Below are 24,072 nucleotides of genomic sequence, written 5' to 3'. Positions count from 1 at the left end.
CTAGTTTGGGAGACAGGAGATATTCAATTCCACAGTTATTAAGTATGTAGCATGTGTAAGACACCGATGAAACAAATATGACCCAAATCCTACTCTTAGAGAGTCTGTAATCTAATGGAAGAGAAGAGACAGTTGCCTATGATTCATAGAATAGATAAATAAGTACAAAGGAGCAGTCTAGAAGAACAATACAAAATTGAGAAGAAAGAAATTACTTACACTTGGGAAGGTGGTAGTGGGGTTTCAGGATAGCTTCATGGAGGAGGTGGCCCCTGAAATGGGCCTTAAAAGAAGGGTATGTGTTCAAATGAAAGTGATGGTGGAAGAAGGGTTTTTATCCTAGGTATATAATAGATTCTTATTGATATTTGTTGAATTAAATTAAGGAAAAGGTGGCATTTTGAGGAGTAGAGTGGGTATAACATGGAGGAGGAAAAGTTCATATGAACGTTTTAGAGGTGGAAATGGACACTGCATATCTGGGCAACAATGAATAGAGCAATTTGGGTTCAAGTAGGAGAGTAATAGGGCAGCTAGGTTGCTCAGTGGATAGAGCACAGGGCCTAGAGTCAGGAAGACTCATCTTCCTGAGTTCAAATCTGGCCACAAATGCCATGTGACCCTGGGCAAGTCACTTAACTCTGTTTACCTCAGTTTCCTCATTTGTAAAATGAACTAGAGAAGGAAATGGCAAACCACTCCAGTATCTTTGCCACGAAAATCCCACATGGGGTCACAGAGTCAGATATGACTGAAACAACTGAACAGCAGGAGAGTAATAGAGAGAGATAAAGTTAGAAAGGTAGATTGATCCACGTATATTGTTAAAGGATCCAAGCAGTCCCTAGAGAAACAGGTGAGAAAGGGTCTCCATTAGACTGGTGAGACTAAATGAATTTTAAGGTGGTTCCTGGGAGTATGACCAAAGGTTGGTCAGAGACCAGGGTCCTCCACCAGTACCATGAATGCATTAGTACTTCTGACCAAAATTTCTTCTTGCTTACATGAGTTCTGACTCCACTTCCATTTTGGGTGTGTCCTCCACTTTCTTGATCATGGTTTTTTGGCTTAGTTTCTTCCCTTTACTTCCATTTTTTTTTTTGCTGTACATGGCACCATGTTTCTTATATTACAAATTATCACTTGCTTCTGTCGATTTTTCTAAAGCTTTTCATACTGAAATTATAGCTTTAACCATACCAATTCATGCTTGTCAATGGAGCTTTGAAAGGTGTTTGGGTGTAATCTTAACAAACACTTGCAATAGATGCCACATGTTAGGAGCTGCAAAAAATAATCACTCTAACTTGTTAATTGTACCAAATTTCTTCGATAGAAAAATGGAACTAGCAGTTTTGCATAATCAAAGCTTAAAATTAGGAGCAACTAAGGACTGTGTAAAGCTGGATCACTGAGGCTCCCATTTTGCACACCTCTGTATTTTCCTTTCATTTTTTTCTCCACTGGCTTAGGGCCACCCTGGACAATTATTTATATTGACTCCATGTTTTCTTTGAAATGGATATTAATAAGCTTTCCAGAGCCTTCCCAGTAGTACTCTTCACATCAATAAAACACAAGAATGCTTGACAGTAGACATTTATTATTCTCAATTATAAATGACACGTCTCAGGATTAATGAAGAAGCTAACTATTGCTTACTGAGGAAAGCTCAGACTTCTTTACCTGGCATCCACAATCTGGCAATACTCTCTCTTTCTGGCCTTAAATTATTCTCCTACATATACTCAATGCTCTAGCTTACTGTATCTTATTACTCTATTAATCTGTAAGTTGCACGAGGGCAAGGACTACACAATATTGACCTTGCATCTAGCACTCAGTACATTATTCCAATCACAGGACCTCACAGTCCAACCCACACATGACAAAAAACTCTCCCTTCTTTCAACATCTTTGACTGGTAGGCATCCAGTCTTCTCTTGAAGACCTCCGAAGAGGAATAATCTACTGTTTCTTTGAGTAATCCATTCCATGTTGGGATACCTTTAATTGTTAGGAATTTTTCCCCCTCCCTGGCTTCAGGCCTCAATTTACCACTTTGTAATCTCTACTCATTGCTCCTGGTTCTGTCCTCTGGGGGTCAAGTAGAGTATGTCCAATCCTTCCTTCACATAACAGTCCTTCAAATACTCAACATTGCTGCCATGTTTTCCCCAAGCTCTCTTCTTTATAGACCAAACATCCCCCAGTTCTTTCAACCAAGGACACAAATGGCACAATCTCAAGGCCTTTCACCATCCTTGTTCCTTCTTCTAGGTGTTCTCCAGTTCAGCAGTTTCTTTCCTAAATTATAGCATTAAGACCTGATCCAAATAATCCAGGTGTGGCCTGACTAGGGCAGAGTATAATCAGATCTCTCTAATTCTGGACATTATGTATTTCTTAATTCAGCCCAAGATTGCATTAACTTTTTTTTTTTTGGCTACGCAATGGGGTTAAGTTACTTGCCTAGGGTCACACAGCTAGTGTCAAGTGTCTGAGGCTGCATTTGAACTCAGGTCCTCCTGACTGCAGGGCTGGTGCTTTATCCACTGTGCCACCTAGCTACCCCTGATGGCATTAACTTTTAAACTGCTGTGCCACACTATCGACTCCCATTTAATTGAGAGAATAATATTAATAACAACAATAGCATTTTTACACATTTTTAAAGTTTCCAAAGTGCCTTACAGATATTATTAATTTTTTCCTCATAACAACCCTCGGAATTAGGTAGCACAGTGGATAGAGCTTTGGGCGTAATATTTGTTATTTTTGTTCAATATTTGTCAAGTGAATGGGTAAAAGAACACACCTAGTGTAAGGTCTTCTATTTCTGTACATCCCTCATTTTTGAAGAGGACCAACAATATCGTGGGTGATCTTTTGACTTGCATGTGAATTGGATTTAAGTGAGGCAGAGTTGCACAAAATCATCAGCCTCACTCTCTCCTCCTGAGTCACTGAAGTCCAGTGGCAGGACGAAAGCCAAGATGACTGGTGATGGCCCAGGGTACAGTGGAAAACCTTGGTATCTTCAATACCTGACCCAACTCTAAGTGCTCCACAGTGCCTGCTTCAGCTACCTTCATGACCATTGGAAAAATTGTTATCATCTGCCCATTCTGTTGAGGAATGTCTTCACATGCTCGGGGTAGACATCCCCCTAACTCACTGATAAGTTTGAAGCCCATTGGTTACCCTCAACGTGGTTTAGCCCATCTGCCAAGATGGTTTACTGGGGTGTGGCCTCTGTCCATGGTACAGTTTCTTGGAGCCACAGGTGAGAATTGAGTGAAGGTGGACACCAAAGATGGATGAACATCCTTGAAAAGGGCTCAATAAGCCCTCACACCAGCGATGCTAGTCCTCCCTGAACACTCCATACACCCCATAGTCCTCTATATACCATAGCATTCAGCAGTTTTACTTTTTTTGTGATGATGATATAATAATGCTAATGAGCTCATTCTTTTGACAAATAGTAAGCCTATGGTCAATAATGAGAATGGAGGCAGAGAAAGGGAGATGATGGGCTCCTTTTTTTTAAAAGTCCAGATGGAGACAGGTGTTCAAATCCCATTTCTGTCCCAATCAGGCTCTGGGACCCAGCCTCTCAATCGTTCTAGGCAATGAAGACTATGAATTGTAGAGAAAGTATAGACTTGCATTATTAAAGAGAGTTACTTCATGCCAGTGAAATCACAGATATGGTCTCTAGCCCTAACTCTCAATCCTATTAGAGGAAGGGAACTTGAAGGCGAGATAGGATACTACATTTTGTAATTTGCATCACTCCCTACCTCCATCTGATTTTCCAGACGTCCCGGGAAACTGACTCCTGACAACCCCTTTGACAGATCAGAAGATATGACCTTGCCATTTGATGCAGATATCAAAAGATCTTGGGCAGAGGAGGAAAATGATCTCCTTGTAAAACAATGTCTGTTAAATCCTAGAGAGTCGCAACTCCAGATGTGGCTTAGACAGGTGTGAAATCACAGGTATAAATCATGATCAAAGTGTCAAAACAGGGAACAGATATATAACTCCTGCAGAGCTGCCCAGGGTCTTGACATCCAATTTCACCCTTTCTGATGTTGGTTTCTGCCTCGTATCATGATTACATTGAACCTTGACCATTATTGTCAGCTTAAATGCACCTTTGGACAGACTTGAGCCTGGCTTATTCTGTTTATACAACCATGTTAGTTGCCTGGATGCGACCAAATTCACTGAACTTTGAATATCCTTGTGAACAACACAGGGCCCTTGATGTAGATCTTCTATGCTCTCTGCCTCAAGACCCTGATCATCCAGATTAGTTTAAAGTTGGAAGAGAATGATTTTCCTCATAACCTATTTACTCTTAATTTAGACAGAATTATAACAGACTTTATCTGGTTTCTTACTTAACAGCAGAGCACTGCAGCAAATTAGAAGTATGGGTGAGGATTTATCTGAGGCAAAAACACTGAAATCAACAAAAAGTAAATGCTACTAAACTAATAATGAGGGAGGAAACACCAAAAGTCAGGCATAAGAACTAAAAAAAAGCACAGTCATCTGGATAATTTACCCAACTCATTCATCCTTAAGTTAATTCAATTCAGGAATCTTTCAATTGCCTATTGGGTCAGCTACAATTTTGATTCTTCAGAGATTGAAGTGTCCCACATTTGCAGTCATATAGTATCCCTGAAAAATTATTAGTGTTTAAAAAGTTGAGCTTTTGAAGCAGGGATCATCTTGGGATCACTGAAAGCACTACACATGTGAAGACTCATCCCTGAGCAAAGATTAAAATCAAGACCAAATTAGAATAAAAATGAGAAAACCCAGCATGCAAATGCAACAGTCCCAACCCAATCTATTTAATCAAACTCTTGTCTTTGAAAAATGGTAAATTGATGAAAATAATCATATTGATTCTGATCATCGCCATTTCTGAGTGAATTTGAACATGTAAAACACTCACCAAGATGAAGAGGAAAGTAATGGCTTCAACCAGTGGCCACTTGCTTAATCTCCCTGCCAAATAGAGAGACATTGTGGCTGAGGGCAATAAAAGTTCTAAACAGGGGGCAGCTAGGTGGTACAGAGGATAGAGCTTTGGCCTTGGAGTCAGGAGGACCTGAGTTCAAATCTGGCCTCAGACACTTGACACTCACTAGCTGTATGACTCTGGGCAAGTCACTTAACCCTGATTGCCTCACCAAAAAGCAAAAAAAAAAAAAAAATTGGGGGCAGCTAGGTGGTGCAGCGCATAGAACACCAGCCCTGGAGTCAGGAGGACCTGAGTTCATATCCGGCCTCAGACACATAACACTTACTAGCTGCGTGACCCTGGTCAAGTCACTTAACCCCAATGCCTAGCAAAAAAAAAAGAGTTCTAAACAGAACAGTTTAGAATAAAAGTACTTTCACAATACATTATAGAGGATGCTCAAAGAGAGTTTCCAGCAGTATCACTTCCTGAAAGAGGTAGCTTAAGGTAGTGGACAAAGAGTCAGCCTTAAAAACAGGAAGATTTAAGTTCAAGCCTTCCCTCTGGCACATAATGATTATGTGGTCATGGACAAGTCACAAGTGTTTTAGACAACCACTCTCTAAGACTATAAGTTCCAGAGGAGTGCTAACTTGCACTGGTAGAAGGAATTTCCTCACCCATGAAATCAGAGGTCTAGTATCTATCCCCTTTTGTCATTCAATTGTTTCAGCTGTTTCTGACTCTTCATGACCCATTTGGGGTTTTCTTGCAAAGATGCTGGAGTGGTTTGCCATTACCTTCTCCAGCTCATTTTACAGATGAGAAAACTGAGGCAAACAGGATTAAGTGACTTGTCCAGGATCACACAGCTAGTAGTATCTGAGACCAGATTTGAACTCAGGAAGAGGAGTTTTCCTGACTTTAGGCATGCTGTTCTATCCACTGTGCCACTTAATTGCCTCCATCTATACCCTAGCATCTAACAAAACAGTCAAAAGTAAACAAAGGGAAAATTTATCTACCAAACACTTGTACAAAGGCTATTATGGATCAAATTGGAAACAGGACAACAAGTAGGCATGAAATGTAACAGATTTGCAGTGTTTTTATGATGATCTGTTCTTATCATCCATGATGGTGTAAGAACCTACCACCTCAGGACCTAAGAGGTAACGTGACAAGAAGAAGTGGCCCTTAAGAAAATGGTCAGGATGGATGATCAAAACTTAGCAAACACAAAGAATAAATCCTTATGGAAGTCAACACAATTTTAAAGACATTCAGGGATTAATCATAAAGCTATCACCTAGAGATATGGATTCAAAGGGAATGGAAAAGACCACAGTTGGAATTATGACAACCAGCACATTATCACACACGGAAAACGTGTGTGAGAAGACCCAACAATTACTAACATCAACAATTACTAATTGCTAAGCCTATTTCCTTGGCTCTATAAAATCTTCATGAGAAGAGCTTGTGTATACATCAAAGATACCTTTGATCATAACATGAGAATATGTTTTGAGTATGAAAACTGATTAGGTTTGAAATATGTTTAATGTTTTTCACATCTATTTTAGTTTAGAAGCAGTTATAATATTGAAATCTTCAATCTGGTCATGGGAAGAATTCTTCCCTAGACTTTGCCCCACCCTCTATGCTTGCCCTTGATTGGTGAGGGCCTACCTTTGGTAGTTCAGTCAGCTCATTGACTGGCATTGCCCTAATAATGATAATCCATATGGGCAGATTAAATGGTAGCAACAAATGGATAAACTAGCATTTGGAAAAACACTAAAAACTCTGGGAAAACTGTAAAACTCAGCACTGGAGAAGCTTGCATAGCTCTTCAGCTTGTGATCAGTGGCCTGTACAATGCCTGCCCTTGAAGTCTGGATGCATCTCTAGAGACAGGTGAGGTAGAGCCCGGGATGGTTGTGAAGGAATTCTTCAGCTGAGGATCTTCTGAGACAGAGTGAGAGATCTGAACCATGGATGCAAGAGCATCCTTCCCATCTTAAAATACTCTCTGAGTGTAAAGAGTATCCTTCTAATACAACCTAGGCTGTAGACTCGTTTTACTGTGACCCATTTTTTTTTTTAGGCAATTGAGGTTAAGTGATTTGCCCAGGGTCACACAGCTAGTAAGTGTCAAGTGTTTGGTCTGAGGCTGGATTTGATCTCAGGTCCTCCTGACTTCAGGGCTGGTGCTCTATCCACTGTGCCACCTAGCTGCCCCACTGTGACTCACTTTTGCCCTTGATAGCTGCTCAATAACACCAGTGTCTCAAAGGCTACATGGTTGTTTTTGTCATGACACTTTGTAGTACTCATATGTTCAATCCTCAACACTACTGGGGCAGTGTCTTGATACTGCTGTAAGCCTATACATGTATCATTCTTTTAGGTTTCCTAATAAATGTTTTGGGGATTCAAAGGTGAGTCAGCTCATTACTTTCACTATCAGAAACCTAAATAAGAGTTAATGAAATGAAACAGGGAACAGGCAAGATTTTGCAGGCAATTTTCTATATCAGATCCCATCTTCACAGTTTAACAATTGACAGAGAGGGGTAGAGAATATAAATCCTGGTGGGTTTGTTATTTATTATAAAAACAAAGTTTAGCCAACAAGAATGAACCATTTGCCAACAAAGTGTCTGTCCTGTATATGTTAAGATCATGCAAAATTCTTCAAAACCATAGAAATTTGGAGCTGGAAGGCATCTGAGCAATAGTTTGGTATAACTCCTTGATTTTTACAGATGGGGAATATTAAGTGTCTTACTCAAGGTCGAATAGCTAATAAGCAAGTGACAGAGAAAGGACTTGAAATCATGTCCTCTGACATGCCCTCAAGTCTAATGCTCTTTTCAGTTATTAGCTGAGTGACCCTGGGCAAATCATTTAATCTCCTTGGGTCTCAGTTTCTTTGTAAAATTGTAAAAATGGGGATTGTGATAGCTCAGGGTTGTTCTTGGATTGCTTACCATCTCAGGGAGGGGAGAGGGGGAGAGGAATAGAATCTGGAACTCAAAACTTAAAAAAATGTTAAAAATGTTTTAACATGTAATTGGGGAAAAATAAAATATTAAAAAAAGAAAAAAAGAATGAAAGGACATAATGTGTGTAAAGAGTCTTGCAACCTTAAAGCACTCACTCAACCAATAAGCATTTATTAAGTGTCCCTCGGCTCTACAGATACAAATACAATGCCTGAAACAATCCGTACTTGCAAGGAGTTTATATATAAACATTGGTTGTTATTTCCACTGTGCTATGCTATCTCTTTGATAGATGCAGTCATAGAAATAACTGTCACCAATCCTCTGAGTCCCAACGACAAGTAAGACATAAAACATTAAAACATATGTTCCCCAAAGGTGTCTGACAATATTATGGGAGATGTCCTCTGCAAAATTCAAATGGAAGAGAGATTCCCCGGAGATAGTGAGCTCCTCCAGATGCTCCTGTTTGTGGATGGCATGGTGTTGTCTGCACTGAGGTCTGGAACATGATAAGGGCTTCTCACTGATTGCTATGTTACTCAAGAGATTGTAGTTGTATGTATCCAGTATTTATCTATGAATAAGGTATTGTGCCCAAGTAGAAAGCTCCTTGAGGCCAGTGACTGCACACTTTAATATCTATATGCCCAGTCCTGAGCACAGTGCCTGGAACGTACTTGAGAAGTGCTTATTGATTGGTTAGTGGATTTAGCCACCCACAAAGAGAAAGTCAAAGGATGAAGAATGCCTGCTGGCCAGACCATGACATGCAGCTGGGTGGGCAGCTCATGGAGTTAGCCCATTAGTATGTATATGTTGGACAGGAAAGCTGAATAGGCAGAGGGGAAAGGGCTGAAATATATTTAGCTCTCCCATTTGAGTCCCAAATTAAAAGCCAGACATCCTTTACTCTGGTTCTTCCTAGTTCCTTTTGTTGTGCTGCCTCCTGTACACACCCACAATGCATCTCTCCATTGGCCTCTAAGTAGTTATACTCCAATGTAATCCTTCAGAAGTATTCCATGACTTGCAACACCACCTAGGGAATATTAGTATTAAAAGGATAAACCTTTTTTTCTCCTTAGGGTGAATACTGAGCTTTGGAATTTTCCATGGGGATTCCAGACTGCCTTCCTCTTCATGTTTAATTTTGGTCCAAATTGTTGTCATGTTGTCATGGTTACTGCCCTAAGGATATATACTATTGAGAGAGCACTGTAGATTGTCCATCTAACTGGACACTATAGCCTGAGCAGAAGGCATTCTACACTGATTAAATTTTCCCTATGAGGGTGGTTAGAACAACCCCTATGGAGTAGTGATGGATCTCACCCAGGAGTCTCTGCAGTGTTCTGCAGCTTGATAAGACTGACTCCATGAGCTGCCCATCCAACTGCATGTCATAGTCTGGCCAGCAGGCATCCTTCATCTTCTGAGTTTCCCTTGGTGGGTGGATATGACTTGATAAGATAACCTGTAAAGGACCTCACAATCTACAGCAAATCCATCTTCAGTGTGGATTCTTTGCTGGATATCCTCCATGATGGTGGTGAATCCCTTTGGCAAACATACATCTTTTTGTTTTATGCTTTATCTGATGTTAACAAACTTAGGGTTAGCAAACCGGGTTATTTCAGTTGTTACAGCTTTCTAGGAATATTGTATAACTTTAGCATAGGCATAGGAGATAACTTGTTGGAAGAGAGCCTTTAAGGTAGCATTTTTCTACAGAATCAAATTTCTTTTTAGATAATCAATAATAACCACAGTGGGATTTTGTATTTGCTGTATGTGTTCAGTCAATTCTTTGATCACAAAGATGTGGTCTACTTTTTGTTTTTTTTTTAGAAATTAAGTTGTTTGGCATCTTTTTTTTTTTTTAAATTTGGTTAGGCAGTGGGGTTAAGTGACTTGCCCAGGGTCACACAACTAGTAAGTGTTACGTGTCTGAGGCCGGATTTGAACTCAGGTCCTCCTGAATCCAGGGCTGGTACTCTATCCACTGCTCCACCTAGCTGCCCTGATGTGGTCTACTTTGGAATGACTCTTGAGGAAGCTGGCCTAGCCTCTACTAATACCTTTACTGAAGATGCCCTCAAATATATGGAGGTCATTCTCATAAATATTTCATATAGATGGGAAAAATAGGCTTATATGTTGGTAGTTCTTGGTGTCTTAGTTGCCTTTTTCAGCATTAGCATGATACAGCAGCTGGCCAAATCCAGAGGCCCATGGGAAGCCAGGGCCTTTTTCTGGTGGGGTTGAGAAAGAGCCTTTTTCCTCAGCAATTGTACTGTAGTTTTTTCCAGACAGGAATCAAGATTAGAAATGGTGGTTGCTTGTGACTGTCACCAGTTTCCAATCAGAATCAAGGCCCATTTAATAGATTTCTTTTCCAAATCAGATAAAACCTGAAAGACCTCAGAACCCAGAGAAGACCTTCTGGCCTTTGGCAGCCTGAGTATCAGGCCCTTTGTGACTTTTTCCCTCTGACAGAATTCTAGCTCCCAGGAAGGTGCTTCAGTTGTGTAAGGGGCCTCAGGAGAGCCCAAGTTTCAGTCCCTCTGGCAGCCTCTCCTTTCTCTTTGTCCTCCCTTCTTTCTGAACCTTTCTCCAGCCCTTGATGACAGATAACCTTTCCTTCAGGACCCTGGCAAGGCAGTGGCTTATTTGGGTTTGCTTTAAAATCTTTGGGACTTCAAAATGAAACAAAATGAAATACAACTACTGCAGCTTGCTTAGTTTACAGAAAGATTGCAGGATGAAGTATTATTTTATATGATCACAAATTTTTAGAGTTGGAAGGGATCTCATTGGTCACACAGTGAGATCAATTACTCTGCATTTAGAGGACCCGGGATCAAATATTTACTCTGATGTTTGTCATTTGTGTGACCTTCAGCAAATAATGTGTTCTCTCTGTGCCTTGATTTCCTCATCTGGAAAATGACAGGGTTAGACTAGATGGCTTTTGAGGTCCCTTAAATTTCTAGATTTGTGATTTTCATCAAACCCATTTTGAAAATGAATCTGCCATAGCATGGTTATCCACTCGTCTAGCCTTTGCTTGGAGACTTCCAAGGAAAAGGAACTACTTACTATTCAGTAATGATCATAACATTCTCTGAGTTCTTTGAAGAGCATATGATACATAAATGTAAAAAATAATCATTAAAATTTGACTCAGTGTCCCCTTCTCCACCCCCCCCCACCATATAGAGTCACTCATCTTTCTTTATTAGAGGAACAATCCAATTTTCACCTACTATGGACATTTCCGGGTCCTAGAACTGACGTATAAATTGTGCAAAGGACTCTCCTTAAAGAAACCTTTCCAGAAGCTTAGTGGATAAATTAGATTCTCAATTCAGAAACAAGAGGCATATACTAAGACCTAGCCCAAAGATAGCTATTTATCCATAGTACTTAGAGAAAATCTTGCAGTCATTTAATGTTATACCTTTTTAAAACACCTTAATATCCAGTATCTAATCTGATCCTTAGCAATCCTTTTGCAAGACAGAGTAGGCATTATTGTTGCCATTGAACATCGAAGAAACTGAGTCGCCAAGGATTTTAGAACTTCAGATCTGGAAAAAAACTTTGTAGGTCATCATGTGTTGCCTTCCATGGCCTTACCCCTGGGTGGGGTCCTGGGGTCTGGGGTGGAGCAGTTAGATATAGTCCATAGTTTGGGCTGGACCTTTTCCTGTGCTTCAATGGGCAGACAGGAGTAATAGTGTAATTTTTGCACAGGTGGAGTTTAGGTGCAGCGTTAAGCGGGGCAATTAGATGTAAAGGGTAGAGGGTAATGCCAGGGACTAAAGCTGGGTCAAAACCAGGAATTCTCAACAGGGTCCAAGAAGGGATGGAGTGTTCAGTTGCATTCTTAAAAAGTAATGCAAGTTTTAGCGATGAAATTTGAACCTGGACAAAATCTACGGAGGTGATCCGTTGCACTCAACTGTGCCTGCACGTACCAAATCACTTGCCCTCCTAACTCACTGAATCTTCTAGCTCTAAATACTTACACCAATGATTTTATGATGTCCAAGACCTCTTGAAACTTTAAATCTATGATAATTCAAGTCAATTCACATTCATTAAATGCCTACTATGTGCCAGGCACAATGCTACCTGACAATTTGTGTAATGGAATGCATGTATGAAGAACTAGGAGACCATAAATTCTATATTTATAAGGAATTTAAACCTGGCATTTTAAAAGTAAAGTGAATTCTGGGTAACCCCTTACGAAATTCATTCTCTCTGGTATTATAAGTCGTCTCATGGCTACTTATAGTAACTCAGTGAACCCTGTGCTGAGAATAGATGCCCTAAAGGAGGGCCCTGGAGAAGGAAGGAGTTGGAGAGGTGAGCTGGGAAAGAATAGGCACCGAACATTAAAAACCCAAAGGCTGTTTTACCAAAAAGCAGCCGCATCATTTCATGTTGCCTAAAATAGACTCCAAATTTGGCAGGGATTAGAGGGTGACGGTGTCAGAAAAGGCAAACCAATTCGTTTCAAGGGCATAAAGAACAAACAGGATTTTTCTTCTTCTGGAGGCATTAGTCATCTTTACCCACCATTTTTCTCACTACCTGTTATTATCAATCATTAGAATGAACTAAATACATTTCAGCACGTAAAGGGGGACAAAAGTACCAAATTACAAGTCAGGAAACCTAGTTTTTAGTCCCAGCTCTATCATTAAGCAGCTGTATGACCTTGGATGAGTAACTTCCCTTCCCTGGGCCTCACTGTCCTCATCTTTAAAATATATGGCAATCTGTTTAGTTATTCCTTAGCTGATGGGAATCTATTTTGTTTCCAATCTTTTTTTTTTCCTACTGCAAAAAGTGCTGCTATAAATATTGGGTAGATATGGAACTTTTCTTTTTCCTTCTACCTCCTTGGATTGTTTACCTAAAAGTGAGACCTCTGGGTCAAAAGGTATGGACATTTGAGTCTTTTCACTTTTATGGCATGCTCTCTGTTCCTGATATATGACACTCAAATGCCTGTCTCCTGGCCTTTACATTGGGTATTGCCCATAGTCAGGATGCACTGCCCCTCCCCCACTTCTGCCTTATGAAATCCTTCCCTTCCTCCAAGATATAATTTACGCACCACCTTCTACATGAAGCTTTTTCTGATCTCCCCATCTGCTACTGTCCTCTTTTCCAAACAAGTATTTAATTACTTTGTATTGACTGTCCTTATAGTTATTCTGTATGTGCGTATATACACATATGTAAGCACATATGCATACACATGCATGTGTGTATGCATATATACACATATAAATGAATATTTATGTGTGTGTATGCACACACACACACTTGTCATCTCTGCTGGAATGTAAGCTCCTTATGAACAGGAATTGTTTCCTTTTTTTGGTACTATCTCTTTAATAAGATACTTTAGAATTTTGCCAGGAATTAAAGCCAAGCTAACTGGGCTATAGTTTGCAGATTCCATTCTTTTCTTTTGAAAATTGGGAGATTTCCCCCCCCCTCCTGTTCTAGCTGCATGATCCTAGACAAGTCATTTAATATCCATTTGCCTCAGTTTTCTCATCTGTAAAATGGGGATAATAATAGCACTTACTTCTCAGGGTTATTGTGAGAATTGAGACAGATAATAGTTGTAAAGCACTTAATACAGTGCCTGGTCCATAGTAAGCTCTATATAAATGTTAGCTATCGTGACTGTTATTATTATTTGGTCTGCCTCTATAATCTTCATGATTTTTGAAAGGTCACTGGCAATTGTTCAGCAAAAACACCCACCATCTCTTTCAGAAGCCTGAGATGCCATTGGTTTGGGCTTGGTGACTTGAATTCAAGGGAAGCTGGATACCTCCTTATTAACTCCTTCCTTACATTAGGTTTTAACTTCTTATTATCCACTGTTGCTCTATCATTTCCAGTCCAAATATCATTCCAAAATGCCAAAAATGGCAAAGAGAACAGAAGCATAATGAAAACTGAGTGGAACTGTATGCTCTCTATGGTTTGTTAGACAAACATCTCTTATTACTCCCCAATAGTTTCTGATCTGATAGAATACGAGCTCCTTGAGGATGTGGGCTATTTCATTTTTGTCTTTGGAATGGTTGGACTAGACAATCCTTACAGCTGCTTCCAGATTTAGATCCATGATCCTATGACCTACAGGGGGAAGCCTAGCACAGTGCCTGGCATGTAGTAGGTACTTAACAAATGTTGGTTGGTTGATTGATTGCTCTAATCAGGCCACTTTCTTCAGTTCCTCAAAGACAGTATGCTAATTCCTATCATCTAGGATTTTTAAAAATTTGTATCCTTTGCCTGGAATGTCATTCCCTTTCCCTACTCCTCTCCTTCCCTGAAATCTAACCATTCTTTAAGGCTCGGTTTTTCCATGGAGTCTATCCTTGCTATTCCTGACCAAAGAGATCTCCTCCTTCTTGGAATTCAATCATAATTAGTATCACATGGTTTGGCACTTAATTGTCCTTCTAATTGTTTTACATGCATTAACTTTGTCTTTTTAACCAATTATTAACTTCTTTAGGTCAACAACCATATGTAGAAAAAGAGAGCAAAGAGGCAATCTATGGTTTGGAGCAGCTAGTAAGCAAAGATAATTAATTTAGCTCATTTGTTTTAGTCTTGATATAATGAAAGGCTTAAGACAGTTCCCTAAGTGGAAAAGAGATGACTTGGGGGCTGACTGCTTCCTCCTGTAGGTTACAGGATCATGGATCTAAAGCCACTTTAGGGATTGTCTAGTCCAATTATTCCAAAGATGAGGTAACTGAGGTCCAGTGAGGCTAAATAACTTTCCCAAAGTCATACAGTCAATGTCAGAGGTGGGATTTGAACCCAGGTACACTGAATCCAGAGCTAGTGAGCCTTTTGCTATTTTGCAACCTGAATGATCACTTGCGCATAATGCCAGAGGCGATTCTTCATGAAGGTGAACTAGATGACTTCTTAGCTCCTTTCCAATGCTAAAATCTGGTCAGTCTGATTCTGAATTTGTCCTTTTAAATAGAGATAAGCAGCTAAACATCAAGGCTTTCAGACTAGAAAGAATCTGGCTAAAAAAAGATACTTCTCCTTTATATTCCATTGGGCCTTTGAGTGGTGAGAGCTAGTAAAAAATAGGGTAAAAAGGATCACCTATAAAATATAGCCATGCTATACTCTTCATCAGCCTTCACATAGTTATGGGGCCTTTTAAATCTTGATAGGTAAGCGCCATTTAGCCAATCCTTCATTTTTTCACCCATCACCGGCCTAGCCAACTCTTCATTTTTCAGCAGTTGCTGTGCTTGGTTTTGGCTCCAAAAACATCATGCCCCTGTGCTGAATACCCTCTGGAGCACCTCCCCCCCATTCCTTTTGTATATTGTAGTCCCCCATCAGATCGTAAACTCCTTGAGACCAGGAACTTTCTTTTTCTTATTTATATCATCAGTGTTTAAGTGCTTTGCACATTTTGGTGCTTAATAAATGTTTGTTTATTGACTACTGACTACTGACTTCAAAATGAGGGCATCTGGATTCACTCTTGCTAAAATGAGGTTGTGGACTGGCGTTTCCTATTTTGTCCTAAACCCCAGTATACCTATATGTAGGACTTGACTTGTATCTGAGAGCACTTCTGGCTATTCCCAATTCTCACTTTTGTTTCCTTCTCCCTAAAACAAAGAAAGCTAACTGTTGATTCCTAAATTATCTTAGACTTTCTCCTTTATATTTGTGAATACTAGTCATCGATAGGAGCAGAAAAACACTAGGGATAAGAAACATGAGGCAGCTGCTCTCTAGGGGGATTAGGGGAAGAAGTCCCACAACCACTGTCAGAAACAGCACAGATATCATGCAAACTTTGTGTCATATACTCTTGTGGACCAGGAGCCCCTTAGCCATTATCAAAGCAGCAAAGCGTACAATACAGGTGAGGCCCCAGGCAGGCATGAAAGCTTAGAACACTGGCATTCCCTATTCCATTTTGAACTGGAGGTTGGCTCCATCTTTGAGTTCTTCTACTGTTTTCAGGGGTAGGGAACCTGCGGCCTCAAGGCCACATGTGGCCTCTAGTTCCTCAAGTGCTGCCCTTTGACTCAAATCAAACTTCAGAGAAAAAAATTCCCTTAATAAAAGGATTTGTTCTGTAAAACTTGGACTCAGTCAAAAGGCCGCGCCTAAAGACCTAGAAGGTTACATGTGGCCTCAAGGCTGTGGTTTAAATTCTGCCCACTGAGCCATCTGCTTCCTATAGTCTCAACATGCAATTCCAGTCCTCTTCCTATGATACTGAATTACTGATCTTCAGTATTATTGCTACGTTAGATGTAAGCTACATATCAATCAACCCTGTTTTGATCAGCCCTGCTCTTGTAGGCTCACCTAAAATAGCCAGATGGGCTCCCATCTGCTAGCCCATTCTAATGTGTCTTTTGGAAATCCTGCCACATCTTTAAACATATCTGCCTCTCAATTTTTCATCCATTATTCCCTCCTCCTCTTTGTTTTAACTAAAGTTTGGCTTTGTACCAAAGACACCACATTTCTTGTAATCATCTCCATTGGAGATTTCCATTTCCCCCAATTCTTAGGTCCCAGGAGTCTGTATACCTCTTTTTACCCTAGTGCTACTTCATGAACATTCTTTTATCTATATCCCTCAATAGTTTTTACTCCTTTGAAGATCACGTGAATGTCTCTTCTCCACATTATACCACCTTCTTCTCCTTATATTTTTTAGAATCATTTATTAATCTCCAGGTCACTCTCCCAAACATTCTCCATAATTATAACACCTGGTTCATGGTCTTCCTCTCCACCTCATCTCCTAATCATCAAAGTTCAGGTATTTCCTACTGATGATAAGACATTCCTACATGTGTTGTATCCTCATATTAGATTGTAAGCTTTTTGAAGGAAGAGATTACCTCATTTTAAACTTTTTATCGAGTACATAGCACAGTACCTGGCTCATAGCACATCCTTAATAAATTCATTTTATTCACTGATTGATTGACTGGTCTTACCAAGGTGTAAAGGTTTCAAGAATAGATCAGGAAACAAAACTGTATGTCAGTCATCTGAGGACTAATTTAATTAAGTTCAGAAACAATGCTATTTTGAGTACTTGTACTTTTCTCCTCCCTCCTCATTCCCCCAACTCTATCTTTGGTTCTTGGATTCCCAAGTGTCCCTTAAAGCCCAACTTAAATGCTACCTCCTTCTTTTTCCCCTTTGGGCTCTAAACAGTCCTTTTCTTGCATCTCTCTAATACATAATGTGTTAATACTTCCACTGTCACTGCTCCTGTTGCTGCTGCTGCTACCACCACCACCACCACTGCCACCACCACGGCTGTTGCCACTACCACCACCACCATTGCTGCCACCACCATCACCACCATTGCCACCACCATGACTGTTGCCACCACCACCACCACTGCTTCCACCACTATGGTTGCTGCCACCATCACCACCACCACTGCCACCATCATGGCTACTGCTGCCACTACCTACTATAGTTATCTGTGTATGTGTAATATTCCTTCTTAGACTGTGAACTCCATGAGGGTAATTATGACCATGTTTTACTTACACTTTATTTGATTATTTAATAAATGTTCCTTTAAACTAAATTGAATTTCTGGCTAACCCACCCTGCGTCCCCCTTAACTCCATCTCAGAACTCCTCTGTCCAATATCGGTTTGAGAATCAATATGGCAAAATGGGTTGAGTGACTTCATTGAGATGAAGTCAGGAAGACTTAGGTTTAAACTTCAGACATTTACATGTTTTATAACCATGGGCAACTCATTTAACCTCTCTGAAGTAAAAAAGGGGTAAATTATAGCGACGGTGCCTCTCTCATGGATTTGTTGTGGGCACAAATGAGATACTGGATATAAACCATTCTGCAAACCTTAAGAGGGAGCCACTGGAATTTATTTAATATGGGTGTCGAGATCTGCCTCGTATACTAGTTGTGTGATATGCTTCAATTTGGGCTTTAGGAAAAACACTTTGGTAGCTATGTGGAATTGGGATTGAAGTGGAGAAATACTTGAGGTAGGGAGACCAACTAGGAGGCTATGATAGTAGTCCAGGTGAGAGGTAATAAGTATTTAAACTAGGGCTAAACTAGGTGGCTTTGTGAGAGGGGAGAAAGGAGTATATATTAGAGATGTTGTAGTGGGAGAAATGACAGATTGGCCAAACCTGGGACATGAAGAGGCTGCTGAGTAGCTGGATTATCGAGATAACTGGAGGGTAGTAGCTCAGCAGAAAGACTAGAGTTGGATGTACAGAACTAGAAATCACTAGAAGAGAGATGGCGATTGAATCCAGAAGAACTAATGAGATCACCAAATGAGATAATGTGGATAAAAAAAAGTACCCAGGACAGAGCCTCAGTCAAGGAGACAGAGAAAGAGTGGTAAGAAAGATAGGAGCACCAGAACACACACATATACATAAATACACACATATGTACATAAAACAAATATAGATACACATACATATGTGAGTCATTGTTATTATTTTCTGTAGCTGTTAACTGGTACTTGACCCTGCTCTTTGGTGATGAATTGCAATTATGTGTTCACCGTTTCCATAATGGTCTTGGTGTCCCTTGAGAAGAGGGGAGAGGAAAGAAGGAGGTCACTTGTGGTTACTCTTTACCAGTCCTTGAATCTTAGCTAGCCTTAAGTGTCTGCTAGTAGTCCTCTTCTATGCCCCAGGTTAATCCTTTCTAAACTTTTGGTATTTGGAAACAAAACCATTTATACAGAACCTCTTCTCTGTTTGCCTAGCCACATCTTGAAGCTGCTTTTCGTAAATAAATTCCCCTAGCACCAATGATATCTTTATAAAGATTGCTTTTCTTGTAGCTTTAGTTTCTTAAGGTCCAGCTCTTCATTATTTTTACCAGCTAAGGGTTTAACTACTCCCACCCATGTGCCTAAGGGTGTAAATCTGACTGTGGCTGCTGACTGACTCTATGAGAACAGCCTCAGGGATTTCATGCTCCTGGAACAGACAGCCCATGTGAGGGTCTCCCATAGTTTAATGGAGTGCCAGGATCCATTTAGCAAAAATGACAGCTACAGAACACTGGGAGGAGGAAAGCAAAAGCCTAACTCTCTACCTGCAAAGGTGGTAGTAGGGAGTATGGATCAGACAGGGGAGGACAGGTTATCTTAGATATTATCCCTATATCCCCAATAACTGCTAATAACTCATTTATTGAATAGATTTCAAGTTTCCGCCTCAGGAAAAATCAAAGGAAGATTCAGAAATAATGTCCATGTAGAACTCAACATCCTTGAGGGTAGGAGGAACCACTTCATTTTTGTCTCTCTATCCCAAATAAGTACCACAGAGCCTGTCCCCTTTTTTTGGGACAGGAGCTTGTACTTGTGATTTCATCTGTCTAAGGAACTTCCGTTGTAAAAACTTTATGCCCTAATACAGATACTTGACACATAATAGTTACTTAGTAAATGCTTGTTGAATCAAATGTGACCACGTATGGGTGAGTCTAGAGCTCTGTCACCAGTCCAGTTTCTCGCTCCCCTCCTCCTGATAATTCAACAAACATTTATTAAGCAAATTCTATGCGGAAGATGAAATAACCAAGAACTAGACTCTGAGCAAGGAACACTTGGGTTCAAGGCCCACCTCTGACACATACTTGTTTTGTGTCGACACAAAACAAAACACAACAAAAAAACAATTGCTAGGTAGTAGATAGTGATAGCTTAAACTTTTACAGAGCACTGTAGAACACTTGACCTAAGAGACACATCATGGGAGAAAGAGACTGTTGCATATGAGCAACGATGGCTTTTGCATGAACAGCCATCCAGCTTCTGCAATGACCAAGAAGTCCTTCCCCAACCCCCAAGTGAAGAAATTTTGAACTCACATTGGTGACATATTCGATATCCTTCCAAAGGATACACTCTCGAGGGAAGTCTGCCAAATCTAAGAAATGATCCACAACCACTTGGCCAATTAAATCATGGCGGGAGAACCGGTCGAAATCATAGACAGAGAAGTGAAGCTTCCTCATGGCAAGGTCATTGTAGGGAACTGGGAATAAAAAAACCTCATCAAAGACTGGGTTTAGTGTCTTTCTGTGAACTTTAGTCTGGTGTTTAGTTTTTCGATCCGGGAGCAAGTAAATCTTAACATAAGGGTCTGACGTTCCAGAAAAGTCTTTTGCTGGCAGGTTGACGGCTTTATGGATCTTCACGATCAGCTGCTCTAAGTCACAGTCGTATTTCACAATGAAGTTCAGTTTCCCACAGGCCTTGCTGTTGCTCTTTCTGCCGTCATCAGTGTCCACCGACCTCTGCTTGTATAATTCAGGTTTAATGCGTCCAATCCCTGTCAACTGTTCCTGCTTCTGAAGCTGCTGGACATTGAAGTCTGGGTTGGAGAGGTTGAGTTGCCTTCGGATTGAATTGTGCCTTAAGTGAAAAGCAAGAGAGAACAAAATTATGACCTGGTTAGGGAAAGTCTCTTTGCAAACAAACCTCTAGGTGTTGGTCCCTTGCCGTAGCACATTCTGCCAAGGGCTGGGAGCAGCTGGATTTTCTTGACCTAAACCTACCGAGGACAAATATATTCTGTGATATGAGAAAGCCATTTCTAGGACATGGGGAGCGGGGGAGGGGAGAATCAACAGCATAACATATTAGAGCTTTTAAAGAGTCAACACTTACCCCTAAATAACCCTAATTTCTTGTGCCTCTAGTCCTAACTCTGTGGAAAAATTTATTTCTAATTTGGGACTATGGCAAAATATATGAATTAGATGTTGTAGAGACTGGCTCAATCCCCTCACCCTCATATTATTGCTTCTTGTTTAATTGAATTGCACAGGTGACTCAGAGAGGGACAGTGAAATGTATAAAGTCACAGAGCAAGCCAAAGGGGAAAAAATACTAATTTTATGCTCTGCATTTTAGGCACAAATCTGCCAGAAACAATTTTACTTATTATAATTCTAATATTCATGCATTTCTGGGAGAGAGGGAGAGAGAGAGAGAGACAGAGAGAGAGACAGACAGACAGACAGACAGAGAGAGAGAGAGATCCATAGTGGCAACCCTGTTCTCCATACCATCTTTCTCCAATACTTCAGACATATCTCTATCTCAAGATAATTTGAGGTAACATTTTTTAGAAATCTCGAACAAGGAAAATGTTAAAATACAGTTTGGTATTAATATTCTAGAACAATAGAAATCACTCATTTCCTTCCTTGACTACTCCCTTCAGAGATTACTAGGGTCTCCTTATCAATCTCTCAGTCCTTTCTTAATGGAAAAGAATGAATTCCACCAAATGGCTTCTGGAAATGGGGAAGGAGGAAGGTGCTTTTAGATATGTCAATAGCCTAGTCACTTCAAGGGGGGAGTAAGACAATGATCTTAAGAAGACAAGGAAGAGGGGTAGCTAGGTAGTGCAGTGGATGTGGTGGCCCTGGGGTCTAGAGGACCTGAGTTCAAGTCTGGCCTCATGACAATGGGCAAGTCACTTAATCCAGATTACTTCAAAAAACAAAAAATAAGACAAAGGTCTACTCTTACTATCCCATTTTCCAAAGGGAACAAACTTAGAATGGTTTTTTAGAAATATTTATTTAGGATTGGAAATTAATATTTCTAGAGAAACTAAAAAGGAGGTTTACGTATTATGCTTCCACCCAGAGTGAGGATTAGCACTTAAGTCCCTGACTTCTGGCTAGGTCCACCTCTGAGTATACTGCATAGCTGCTAAGATCAGCCTAGGGCTCATTCTACCTGCCTGAAGTTTGTCCCATGTAAGGCATCTGCTCATACTGAATCATAGGAAATATGCTTTAAGTACTATGGTTGAGAAAGTGAATTGTTACTGACCTACTTCAGGTCAGTGCCTCAGAAACTCAGCCTAAGAGCTTTCATTTCCTTTCTGAGATAAACAGAAAGGACATTAGCCAGGAAGGTGAGCTATTGGAATGCATGGAGGGATTTAGGTAGACAGAATGTTTAATGATATTTACAAATTAAATATTTGCTAATGAAGTCTATTCTTTGGCTTCTTAGCTTGTTGTTCTGATTTTGATATTTTCCTGCAATTTCCAGTCCAGGCTGCTTCATATCCCATGGTTCTCCTCTCTTACCAAGAAGTCATAAGTGAGACTTAGGCAGCAAAAAGGCTTTATTCTCATATTCCCCTCAGGGAAAACAAAATGCCTCTTTTTTTTTTTTTTTTTTAGCTCTGAGAGCCTTGTATAGGTTGCTAAAAAAAAAAGTCACCTTATAGCTCTAAAAATGAGCATAATGAAACAGAGCACTAGAAAAATAACTGAAGTTCGTGTGAAATTTATCACAGAAGATAAAATATTGGAATTCTAAATGCAACAGGGCTTGCTTTGTGTATGCCCAAATCAGCTAACATGGAGGCTCCATAGTAGGATATGACAGAGACCTTCTTCTGGGAGAAGATACTGCCTTTTTCCATTGGCAAAGCAACCAGAACAGGGTGATCTTTAAGCTACCAGACTGGGACAGTCTCACTCTTTCTGGTGGCATGCAAGGGGTTGAAGGTCCAGTTTACCCACGGCACAGGCATCATTAATTAAGTAGGGTAGATGGTGGAATCTCCTTTTAGGCTCCGTGAAGTGGGCTTGGAGTTTGGTCTGTTTTGTTTGCCTTTTTCAGTATTAAGAACAGGCAGAGGAGTCCTAGGCACTTTGGCTTTTCAGGGTTTCCATGCTGGTTTGCTTAGATTCCTGCATCCACGGTTGCCATGGCTTCAGTCTGCCAGAGACTCTATTGTCTGGCCTCAAAAAATGAAAAGGACAAACAAAACCAAACACAACCCCAAGTCTGTTTCTTGAGGACAAAGAATCTAAAGGAGAGGAGGGGAACTTAGCATACTCAGCTAGCTGAGGTCATGATGTCCCTGCTTTGGGTGAACAGGATCTCCAACCCCTCACCTTACACCCCATCCCCAACCTGCCATGACACCAGAAAAAGAGTGAGAGAGTCTGACAGTTTTTAGAATGCAGCATGTTCTAGCTGCAGACCGTGGAAAGAGGGCATCCCGCCTATGTAGAAGGGGAACACAGAATGTCTTTTTCCAGCAACAGGTCTTTGGCATCTGCTACAAGGTGCCTCCATGTTTGGTGATCTAGACATGCACAAAACAAAGCCCCATTACATATGAAAAACTTCAAAAGTCACTCAAAACTAGGGCAAAATATACCCTGGTACTCAGTAATGTCCATATGAAAGCAAATGTGGGTAGAATGAAGAAAACTATGTTGGAAAACACAGCTGGGAACAAGAAGTGAAGAAAGCCAGGGGTATATAAGATACTCAGAGCCCTCAAGCCTCTACATCTTGAGTTCTAGATGATGCTGGATGTGACAAGCATGGAAGAGCATCACCAAATGTGAAACTGACCATATCTTAACAGAAAGGAAAATAATTTTTATTTCTTTGTGCATTGTTTCAGAATCAACTGGCTTTGAACAGGCATATCATTGACTGGTTAGAGCAAAGGTAAAAAATCAATAACAAATCAAATGAAACAAAACAAAATAAAATAACAAAAATCAATAATAGAAATCAATAACAAAAGAAAGGAGAAAAAATTGAGAAGACGTACACATGTGTGATTACAGCAGAACCAACTGAACTTGTTCAATCTGCTGCTAACTCAAAAAAGGGGAAGGGAATGAATGAAGCCAAGATGTTGACTCTATCATAATTTCTTAGAAAAGTTGACCTGATGTGCAGTTGTCACAAGAAGGATGTGGGGCTTGGAAACTACCACACTTGCAAAGCCTCCACCTCTTTGTCAGGCATAGAGATGTCGTGGTCAAGGATAAAACTGTTTTAGAATATGATCTCATTTTGCAAAACATTATAGAGGATGATGATGAAAGATTGCAAGCAGTTTCATCTCAGAAAATAACTTAAAGAAGAGGAGCGAAAATGAATCTACAGAGAGCATGGTATGAGATCTTGCTGTCATGGGGAAAACCTCCATAGC

At 40.3% G+C, this 24,072-nt stretch overlaps 1 protein-coding gene across 1 annotated transcript in view; it reads right to left on the bottom strand.

Moving 5' to 3' along the window:
* LOC114034003 (synaptotagmin-9) overlaps window positions 1–24,072 on the bottom strand; it is a 208,238-nt gene that overhangs the window by 127,141 nt on the left and 57,025 nt on the right. The window contains exon 3 of the mRNA XM_027849648.1: window positions 19,949–20,495. Within this exon, the coding sequence (XP_027705449.1) occupies window positions 19,949–20,495 (547 nt within the window). The remainder of the gene's footprint in view (window positions 1–19,948; window positions 20,496–24,072) is intronic.

Source organism: Vombatus ursinus, unplaced genomic scaffold (assembly GCF_900497805.2).
Source record: "Vombatus ursinus unplaced genomic scaffold, bare-nosed wombat genome assembly UNPS02007822.1, whole genome shotgun sequence".
NCBI lineage: Eukaryota > Metazoa > Chordata > Mammalia > Diprotodontia > Vombatidae > Vombatus > Vombatus ursinus.
Note: the sequence above shows the minus strand (reverse complement) of the source record. Positions and strands in the feature narration are given on the sequence as shown.